General features: G+C 35.6%; 1 protein-coding gene across 1 annotated transcript; it reads right to left on the bottom strand.

The window, feature by feature from the left end:
- Positions 1 to 8118: 8118 nt before the first annotated feature.
- LOC9316806 (protein CIA1) lies at positions 8119 to 11423 on the bottom strand. The gene is made up of 10 exons (XM_002878871.2): positions 11106 to 11423; positions 10697 to 10843; positions 10079 to 10297; positions 9904 to 9968; positions 9740 to 9805; positions 9559 to 9630; positions 9342 to 9404; positions 8979 to 9048; positions 8626 to 8709; positions 8119 to 8376 (listed from the first exon to the last, which is right to left on the bottom strand). Exons 1-10 carry the CDS (start codon positions 11301 to 11303, stop codon positions 8302 to 8304), a joined length of 1059 nt encoding a protein of 352 aa, XP_002878917.1. The 5' UTR covers positions 11304 to 11423; the 3' UTR covers positions 8119 to 8301.
- Positions 11424 to 11825: the final 402 nt, after the last annotated feature.

Genomic DNA, 11825 nt, shown 5'->3' with positions numbered 1-11825 from the left:
TCCATTTATCTCGAAGTCGGTGTAGAATATCGCGGATCATGATAATTTCCTTATTCTTCGGAGTTTTTGGAAGATTTCCTGATTTAAGTTGATCCTTCGTGATTCTTCTTTATCATTTCCGGGTTTATCGGAAATGATCCTTCTTGTTCAGAAATGATGCCTTGCTTGGAAATGGTACTTTGAAAGCGAATACTAAGTCTTTGCCTCGGGACAGTCTATGAATTTCTGCTCGGTGAACGAAGTCCTTTTTGCCTCGGGTGACTTGGTTCTTTGCCTCGGGTGATTTTGCCAAATCGTCTCGGGACAAAGGGAGAATTCAGCTCGGGTGAGGATATTCTGGGTCTCGTTTCCGAGCTGAAGCAGGATGACCCAAACCGGTTTAATCATGTCCTAACCCGAGCCGATTCGGTGATTGATCCCGAGCCGATTTGATCGTCGTTTACCGAGCCAGTTCGGCAAGTGATCCCGAGCTGTCCTAGTCATAGTTCCCCGAGCCGTTCTGGTGGTAGATCCCGAGGTGTCATGTTTTGGCTCGATCTTAACGCGGGTGGAATCCGACCCCAACAGAAAGATAGAAAAGATAATATTTTGATAACTAATTCATAGTCGAATATACTATATATGAACCAATGTAAAGTGAAAAGAGAGTAGAAGTCGGGAGATGATAGTGAAACATAGAGGATAACGAAATAAACGGTAGTGAAAAGTGAAAAAATTTTAACTACTTTAAAAAATAAGGCAAATGAGTAAAGTAAAATCTTTTAAAATTCAAATAATTATATTTATACTCAAAGATTCGTATTAATAAACGCTTTAAATTAAAATCCCGCGCAACTCGCGGTACATAATCTAGTTTGGTATAATTTGGAACTGACACCTCAGTCAAAAAAACTTAGCCAATTAAAATATAATAATTAATACATCTCAGCTCAAAAATTGCCAAGCCTTCAGCAATTGTAGTGATTGTTTCGCATCGATTAAACTCAATTTTAGAACAACTCAATTTCAGCTTCTTCTGTCTCCTAACTCGATTTCTAAGATTTTTTTTTTTTCTCCGATGAAGAAAGACTGAGATTTCGTCATATCACAAGGTACAAAGCACACATAAAAGATTAGTGTCCAACCTACGTACATGTGTAATGACATGTATTTTTGATGGAGAATCACACTTGTTTCATAATACTCCCCCTTGAGTATCCTTCACCTTTGACGAGTTACGTACTACCTCGTTAAAAACCTTATCACGGAAAAACTCATTGTGATAAAAACCATGATAAGGGAAAAAGAGTAAAATAACGTAAAAACTCACCCTCGAAAAGATATCTAATCTTCTCTTCATAGGTCCCGTAGATGTCGCATTCCGATACTATAAATATGCTTTCTCAATGTGGTAGTCAGAAGCGCTTTTGTGAATAGATCTGCTGCACTGTCACTTGAGCGGAAGTATTGAATATAAACTTCCTTGTTCTTTTCGTGTTCTTGAGTGTAGGAGAAGAATCTTGGAGGGATATGTTTTGTTCAGTCTCTCTTGATATAACCTTATTTGATTTGGGCAACACATGTAGCATTATCTTCATACAATCTTGTTGATTCTTTTCTGATGACTATTCCACTTGCTTCTTGTATATGCTTAGTCATAGATCTATGCCATACACATTCTCTGCATGCTTCATGAAGGGAAATGATTTCTGCATTTCTTGTATATTCTTAGTCATAGATCTACGCCATACACATTCTCTGCATGCTTCATGAAGGGCAATGATTTATGCATGATTTGAAGAAGTGGCAACTAAAGTCTGCTTTTGAAAACGCCACGAGATCGCAGTTCTTCCAATGGTGAAAACATATTCAGTTTGTGATCAAGATTTATGGGGATCTGATAGATAGTTTGCATCTGCAAAACCAACTAAAACAAACTCGAAGTTTCTAGGATAAAATAATCCCAAATCGATTGTACGTTGAAGATAATGAAAAATATGCTTTATTCCATTCCAATGTCTCAGAATAGGAGATGAATTGTATCTTGCAACTAAATTAGTAGCAAAAACTATATCTGGTCGATTACAATTGGCAAGATACATAAGTCCACCGATTACATTCATATAAGGTACATCGAGACCAAGTATTTTTTCGTTATCTTTACAAGATCTGAATGGATCATTTCAACATTAAAAGATCTATTGACTATTGGAGTTCTTTAAGGCCCATTGGTCTCCCACGTTTCAATTTCTCTCTAGGAATTTTAATTCTTGATGGAGCATTTGCAGCAGGAATACAAGATTTTGTCACCCTTTTTGTATCTGTGAATGCATCTGGTAATTGATTTTCCATATTCTGTAAATATACAATTTTCTGAAGCTCCAGCTCACATTAAGGGGATCAAGATATACCAAAAATGGTGTGCACATATCACCAGTTTGCGGTTCAAAATATCGAATTATACTCGGTGATGCATAACTGACGTATATACCAAATCTCCGATGTGGCCATATTTTTGTTCTTTGTGGTGGGGCTATATGAACATAAACCGCACACCCAAAAACCTTGAGATGGGTTACGTTTGGCTCTTGACCAGATGATAACTGTAAAAGGGAATATTTATTGTATGCACTTGGTTGTATCCACATATATCACCATGTATTCTCTCTAAGAATATTGGCGATTCATTCCCAATCGTGATGGCCGAATTATGAGTTTTCCTTGAGAACATGCATCACATGAAAACTCATTAGATTAGAATATTTTCTGGTTTTTCATTGGATGACCATTATAATTTTGTACAATCTTTCGCATCATGACTGTACCATGTCCAAGTCTTTCATGTCATATCTTAAATGTACTAGTAAACCTCGAGTTTACTGTTCTATATGATTCGATAAGATTTATCTTTGTGCAATATAATCCACACCACAAGATAACATTGGTAATTCTTCTAATACATATTTCCTCTCGATATAATATCCATTACTTCGGATATCCTTGAAACTTATCAAGTTTCGATAAGATTTAGGAATATATAATGCATCATTTATTTCAAATTGAGTTCCCCTTGGTATTGTGGAATTGGCTTTGCCAGAGCCCATAATGATCTTTGCATAGCCTTATATGGTACTCACGTTTCATGCGGAGTCCTTTATGTTAAGAGAGGAGAAATATTTTTAAGTATTGAATGTGTTGTGGCACTGTCTACTAGACATATATCTCTATCCTCAATTTCAAAATTTGACATATTCTGAGATAAAACATTTATAAAATATGGATTAATAATATAACACAAGTCTTACAAAAAGTTAAATATATTACAATGAAAGCACCATTCAAAAAACCTTTTAAACATGAAAACTAATTATAATACTAATACAACCATATCATGTTATATCGATTTTACTTACATGATTTCCTGTTTTCTTGATCAACAAGAAAATCTGCGATATCAAGATGAGCTTCATTATTTAGTCCATGGAAGGAAAGTCGAGCTTCGTCATAGATGAGGTTGGTCTCAACATCTCTTTCTTTTGTCCTTTGAGAAGCTTGATACAGATCGGCCAAATGTTTTGATATACGACAAGTTTGGTACCAATGTCCTTTCATGCAACATCTGTAACAAGTATTTTCATCTTGTTTCTTTATAATGAGACCAGCATCATTCACTTGAAGATTTTTGTTGGGTTTTTTTTCGCGTTAAAATTTTTAGGATAAAGAACCCTTCTTTGTCCTCTCCCACGGTCTCTTCCACGACCACGACCACGGTTTCGACCGCGTTCGCGTCTTCGTCCTTGCCAATTATTATAAGTGGAGAAAGCAACATTCACTTCTAGAAGTGGAGCTGATCCAGTTGGACGAGTTTGATGATTCATCATCACAAGTTCATTATTTTGTTCAGCAACAAGAAGAACTTGCATCAGTTCGGAATATCGAGTGTAACCTTTGACCCGGTATTGTTCCGCAGGATTACATTTCCAGGATGAAAAGTCGAGAGTGTTTTTTCAATCATATTGTAATCATTTACTTGTTCACCACATAAAATCATCCAGGAAGTGATTCCGAACATGGTGGAATTATTATCACTAACACTTTTGTAATCTAGGAATCGGAGATTTAACCACTCATGCTTAGCTTTTGGTAAGATCACATATTTATGGTGATCAAACCTATCTTTGAGTGATTGCCAAAGATCCACATGATCCTCTTTCGTGATGTACTCATTTTAAAACTATCATGGAGATGATGGCATAGGAATACCATAGCCTTGGCTTTATTCTCATATGATGTTTGTTCTGACTGATCGATGGTGCTAAGAAGCCCATTTGATTTCAGATACACGATGCCCATCTCATGTAATTTTTTTCTAAATAGATCAAGGGCAACGATAGCAGGTTTCACCTAGTTTGACATAATGATCTATATGAATGATTATATAATTATTAAATCATTCCTAGAATTTAGAAAAGGCATAGCCTATCACTCGATTAATGAAGAGGCATAACCTACTACTCCGTAATTAATAAATTCAAAAAAAAATTAACATAAAATTTAATATATAAATGGTTTCTTAGTTTTACGGGATGGAATGACCAAGAGATTTATCTAGTAGGAAGACTATCGGTAGATGCTCGGACAGAAAGACGATCATGTTGATAACGTGATGCAAAATATAAAATTTAAAAAAAAAACTTATGATAAAAAGGAGAGAGGAGAGAGAGCAACTCTTTAAGTTTCTTGTAACTTTCTTATATACAATTCTCTTCTTGAATCAAACTCCTATTTATAAAAAAGAAAAGAGATGATTAGTCATACACATCTAAAGATGTAATAACAAGTGTTTGTCTAATGACAAGTGTGAAATCTATATATAACAGCAATGTCAATAAATGTCTTTTGTACCTCTGAACGGTTGCGTCTTTTTATCGTAACTTTTCGTTACAATATTTACTGTTACTTTTTTTTTTTGTGTCTTTTAATCGGATATTTTCGTTGAAAATTTTACGGTTAATTTTTTACAGTTGTGTCTTTTATCTCATGCACATTTCAACGGTTGTGTCCTTTATCGTAACTTTTCGTTAAAATATTTACGGCTTTTTTTTGTTTTTTTTCTTCGGTTATGTCTTTTTTTCGCATCTTTTCATTGAAATATTTATGGTTATTTTTTTACGGTTGTGTCTTTTTATCGTAAGCACTTCTGAAGGATTGTGTCCTTTATCGTAACTTTTCGTTAAAATATTTACAGTTTTTTTTCGGTTGTGTCTTTTTATCGCATCGTTTCATTGAAATATTTTCGGTTATTTTTACGGTTGTGTTCTTTTATCACAATGTCTATTGCACTTCTGAATGGTTGTATCTTTTTAACGCAACTTTTTTGTTAAATATTTACGGTTATTTTTTTGTTTGTGTCTTTTTATCGCATATTTTCGTTGAAATATTTACGGTTGTCTTTTTATCGTATCTCTTCGTTAAAATACCTTTTACAGTCACTTCAGCGGTTGCGACTTTTGATCGTAACTCTTCAAAATATTTCTATTATAATTAATTAGTAAAATATTAAATAAATTTTTATAACTCCTTAGTTGAATCATTGCAAAATTTGGTTTACTTACGAACCATTGTAATTTTCTGTTTATTTTATGAACCAATGTAACCCTTAATTTATTTGAAAACTGTTGCAACATCTAATATATTTGATATCTATAATAACGTTTCTCTGTATAATTTTTCATAAAATATATATTTTTTAATTTATTTAAATCAGTTTTTGCAAACCATTTAATTGAACTGCTGCAACATTTATTTTTTTGACTAATCTTTGCAACTTTTGGTTTATTTTATTAACCGTTGTAACCTTTAGTTTGATCGACGAACCTGCAACCTTTGACATATTTGATATCTACGGTCACGTGTCTCGATATAATTTTTCATAAAAAAATTACTAAAATACATTTAGATAAGTAGTTGCAACTATTTAGTTGAACCATTGCAACATTTGATTTATCTGACGAAGCATTGCAATTTTTGGTTTGTTTTATGAACCATTGGTATATTTGATATCTACAGTCGCAGTCTCTAGATTATAACTCTTCTTTCACCCGTTTGGGTCTTTCATCGTAACATTTTGTAAACTATTTTTATTTTACTTTTTCTCTGAATAAATGTGTTATATGGTTAAGTTTTTTCATCGTAACTCTTCGTTAAATATTTTATACACTAATAACAATCTAAATAAATATCTCTTATGGTTGCGTCTTTCCATCATAATAGATCGTAAAATATTTTATTTATTTTACATCTGAATAAATACTTTTTATGGTTATGTCTTTTCATTGTAACCCTCATTAATATTTTATTTAATTTTTAATAATTGAAAAAATATTTTGTACAATTATGTATTTTACAAAGTTGCATCTAGTCATTTAAAATTGTGTCTTTTCTCCCATTTTCGTCTTTTCTTGAAAACCGTTCGTAAAATATTTTTATTTTATTTTTTATTTGAATAAATGTTTTGTATGGTTGCATTTTGTCATTGTAACTCTTCGTTAAATATTTAAATTTATTAATTAAAAATCTTTAACAGTTATATCTTTTTACAAAGTTGCTTCTAGGCATTTAACTACAATGGTGTCTTTTCGGTTTTTACCATATTTTATTCGTATTTTTTATCACAATTTTTCTTTCTAAAAGTTATATATTTTACAAATAGTTGTGTCAATGTTCATATCTTTTGAACTTTATATATTTTGTTTACCAAATATTCAATTTCTACACTCATTTAAAAATGGAACCTTCTTTTTTAAAGAGATGATTGATAGTGTAACGCCCCGACCGCCACCTCTTAATGGCCCCACGTCCTCTCTCGGCCCATGGGCCCACCCATGTCTTACGGTCGGTCTGCTACGTCCGGGAGGCTTTAAAGACTTGTTTACCGACCCTATAAATCACCACATGATGGTTCCCTGTGTTTTGTCCTCACTCATACAGTTCCGACAATCACTTCCCGGAAAGTCACCCATCCTGAAACTACTCCACCCCAAGCACCCTTAACTATGGAGTTCTCTCATGACAGTTGACCGAAAATATATGTGCACTTTAATGACATAGGTGGCCAAATAAATTCTTTTAAACCTCTCCGTATGCACCATCATATTCCTGAAATCGGGGTGTTACAATTCACCCCCACTAACAGATCGCAACGTCCTCGTTGTGCACCAAGACCATCACCCCCTACGGTGTGAACCCTCTTGACTCCACACTCGTGTGGGTTCGGTTCTGATACCACTTGTAACATCCTGAACGTCCCTACCAGTGGGCCCCACATCCTCTCTTGGGCCCATGGGCCCACTCCTGTCCGACGGCCGGTCCGCTACGTTCGGGAAGCTTTACAGACTTGTTTACCGACCTTACAAATCACCACATGATCTTTCCCTGTGTTTTGTCCTCACTCACACAGTTCCGACAATCACTTTCCCTGCGCACCAAGACCATCACCCCCTACGGTGTGAGCCCTCTTGACTCCACACTCGTCTGGGTTCGGTTCTGATACCACTTGTAACATCCCGACCGTCCCTACCAGTAGGCCCCAAATCCTCTCTTGGGCCCATGGGCCCACCCCTGTCCGACGGCCTGTCCGCTACGTCCGGGAAGCTTTACAGACTTGTTTACCGACCTTACAAATCACCACATGATCTTTCCCTGTGTTTTGTCCTCACTCACACAGTTCCGACAATCACTTCCCGGAAGATCACCCATCCTGAAACTACTCCACCTCAAGCACCCTTAACTGTAAAGTTCTCTCAGGACAGTTGACCGAACAGATAAATGCACTTTGGTGACATAGATGGCCAAATCAATTCTTTTAAACCTCTCCGCATGCACCACCATATTCTTAAAACCGGGGTGTTATAATTAGCCCAAAATTGAAATGTAATCTTAATAAGTATTATTAAGGGGTTTGATTCCTAGTGTATGTAATATATAACCAGTGTTACACATAAAAAAATTAATGTCCAACCTATGGACATGTGTAATGACATGTTGTTGTGATGGAAAATCACAACTTGTTTTATAATAGTTTATTTTATTTCACAAAGGTGTACCAACAGTGTTAAAACGTAAAAGTGATAGTGGGTAAAAGTAAAATAGAAAAATCTTATTCCTACCAAAAAAAAAAAAAAAAAAATCTTATGAAACATCATGGAGCTTATATCGTATGACAAAATAGTATAGAGTTCTCTTCGACCTAAAATGTTGTTGTTACAGAGAGACCTCAGGAAAAGTAAAAATAGTTTCAGAATCTATCCAAACCAACACCAGTCACGGTTTAGTTGCAAGCTGCCAAATCTTGACCATCCCATCATCACTAGCCGAGGCAAGCAACCGGTTCCCCTCCTGTCGCAGGTAACAATCGCAAGGTCAAAATCATAGACAACATAACCACATGTACTTGAGCCAATGTAAGTCGAGTAATCAATGGCATCATTTCTCTGATCCTAAAACAAAGCTCGAGTATTATGTTCTAACTTCTAAGTCAAATTTATACGATGACATATAGACTATACTTCATTATTGCAGCCATGTATCAAGTATGAAATAGTTATGCATTTGTGTATATTACTTCATAAGAAACATCGAACTTACACCGGGTGACCATTGGACAGAGTTTACATCATTTTCATGTGCTTTATTCTTCTTCAGCAAAAGATTATATGAAGGTCCATCAACCTGGTACACAAACAAATGACTTTAAGTTCAAAGATGAAGCGAAGTGTTTAATTGTATAGTGGTAAACCATTGGCAAGACTAGGAAAAAATAGAATCTGCTGCTTGCATTTGGTTTCTTGTATGGAGCTATATGAGCAGACAGATATACGATGAAATGCTATATAAGTTGGGCGTGTATATGGAAAGATATAGCCAAATTCTACTCAAGAACACATTGAGATAAAAAGGATATCAGTTTTGAAGTGAAGCATAAGATGAAATTCTCTTACAGAGTCATCTTTGCTGTCCACAAACAACCGTATAGCATTATCGCCTGCTCCACTGGCAATAATGTCATCCCTGTCAAAATTTTGAAAGAAATGGATAAGAAAACAAAACTCAAGAAAATCCAGAAGATATATAGTAAAGTTCTGGGATTTCAAACTCAGCGTGGACTCACGGAAAAACATTGGAGAAGAAAACAATATAGCTTGTTAAAATGGTATGAAAATCCCTAATCTGGATACAATTGATCAGATGACTAGGAGTGCAATTATCAGGTACAACAAAGAGATTTTCCTTTTAGGCTGGCAGATTTAGAAACTAGGCAGAGTTACGCCATGCTTTAAAGAAACCATGTGAGGTGTCAATACCTTGACCAGTGAGCAGAGTATATGGTACGGTCATGATAACCAGAGAGAGTACAAAGATGAATCCTGCAAAGTCCGAGCAAGTAAGGATTACATTAGTACAAGTTGGACGGAGCATTTCTTGGAGAAGTAACAGAATCTTGTAGGCTGCATATTATGCCCAGCTCCTAAACCGTAAGAAACATAAAAGTTGATAACATGTAAGCAATTATATTCTCACCAAGGTGCATAATCTTCACCAGACTGCATCCTGGCAATATCTGTCCCCCATATCTTCAATGTTAGATCATCACTGCAAGTACACATTCAGGCAAGCTTGCTACTGTAAGAACAATATCTCAGAGACAGATTACATTGCTTTTAGAATGCCTATGGGAGACAAGGAGAGAAGATTCACTAACCTACAAGTGACCATCTTGTCCCCTGCAGCGTTAAATGAGATGGACCATACCGTAGAAGAGTGACCACTGTGTGAAGAATAAAGGCATATATTAATCTACTTCTTCAAAAAGTAAGAGCCTAATAAGAAAAAAATCGAAAGCATAAAAAAAAGTAGAAGATATACTTGTTAGATTCACCTAAGGTTTGGACACATTGATACTCACCATCATCATCTTCAGACCACCAAACCTGTGAGTAGCACGCCACTAGCGTTAATCAATTATATCTATTTTTTTTGTTTTTGTGTAACAAATATCTAATTCTGCATTACTAAAACGTAATCAGAGTATTCTCATTACCTTTATGGTGTTATCATAACTGCAAGAAAATAACACATCCATGGTAGGATGCCATTGAACCATCTTCACATCTTGTGTATGCCCAGTTAACACCGCAGCACAATCATACTCATTCCCTTCAAGCACTTCCCAAATCCAAACAGACTTATCTCTACTACATGTTGCAAGGTGTGAACCAGATGCATTCCATGATACACTTTTGACTTCGTTTTCATGTCCCTACATACAGTTTTTTAATAAGATTCTACTAGTCAAAAACGAGTGATACAAATCATAAAGACTGTACAAGAAAACCACCAAACAACTTGGAGCCTAATGAAATTGAGTTATGAAGTGAACACAAAAATCGATGAGACTAATAGTAGTAACTCTGATAAGTCAAGGGGGATCTAGCTAATAGAACAAAGATTTCCAAAGGAGTGGGATTGCTATAAGAGGAACTCAGCATTACAGATCAAGTAAGAACAAAGTCAAAAGAGCAAATAAGGAGCTGTGATATATCAGTCCTACTTTCAAGTTCAAAGAACTAATCCTGGGTGAGCATTTGTGGATTGATCAAGACATTCTTGTTTCCGATGGAAAAAACAATTAGAAGTGAAAGATTGAGCTTGATATTACCTCTAAAGTGGAAATACAGTCAAACTCAGAACCGTAATTCTTCCAAATGCCAGTGGTACCATCAAAACTTGCAGTGGCCAATAACTGTCCTGAAGGTGACCAAGCACATGACCTCACAGTTCTTGTATGCGTTTCCTCCAAAACTGTCTGAACATTCACAACATAAAATCAAGAACTCTTTCTAGAGTAATAGCACAATAACTAACACAACAGTCCTACACCATATCCAAATCACCATTCGATTCCATGTTTAAGGTCAAATTAATCTCTTTAGTGAATTGAAACAAAACCCATAAATTGTAAAGTAAGACTGACCTAAAGAATCAATAGATTTGTGTAAATTGAACTTTCTAGGTCAAAAAAAGGTTATAACTTTCTTGCAAGAAAGAGAAATCAGAGATAGAGAGACCTTGCAAGTCCAGGAGCGAGAGAGAGAGCTTTGTTCCCAGATTCGAACGGTGTTATCGCCACTGCAAGAAGCAAGAATCGGTGAAACACCGTCGGCTTGAGAGGAGACAGGGTTCCAAGCTACGCTCCAAACCCGATCGGTGTGGCCTTCAAGTTTCTGAATCTCCACTAATTCCAAGTTCTTCTCCATCAAATCCATCTATGAATCGGATCAGTCCCTAGGCTCCAGAAAGGTCGATGGCAAAGAGAGTTGAAAGGAGTAAGCTTTAGGGCTGACCAGAGAAACTATAACAGGTGACCTGAAATTAGATATGATTCTATTCGGTTTCGGTCACAAATAACTAAATAAGCCTAGGCAGGGTTCGGGTTTGGGTTCGGGTTCGGGTTCGGTTATTTCGGTATTAAGGATCGTAAGTATTATTTGGATATTTTAATATTTTGGTTTGGATTCCGTATTTTGGAGGTTGGATATTTGACTCACGATTTTATTCTTACATCATATTACATATTTTTTTACTTCAAATACAAACAGTGATCAAATATCACTCATTTTGCTGTTATGATTTTTTTAAGTGTACACGGATTAATTTGTGAAACTCACAATCATATGGTAGAGCAGGTTAGGATTAATATTTTTAGGACTGCAATCCTTTACGGGTTGGTCCGTCAAAACATATATTGTGAGTGCAATTTTTACGAATGCAAATCCGTAACAATTTTT

The sequence above is a fragment of the Arabidopsis lyrata genome, assembly GCF_000004255.2.
Source record: "Arabidopsis lyrata subsp. lyrata unplaced genomic scaffold ARALYscaffold_4, whole genome shotgun sequence".
NCBI classification, from domain to species: domain Eukaryota; kingdom Viridiplantae; phylum Streptophyta; class Magnoliopsida; order Brassicales; family Brassicaceae; genus Arabidopsis; species Arabidopsis lyrata.
This window is presented reverse-complemented; position numbering and strand designations above follow the sequence as displayed.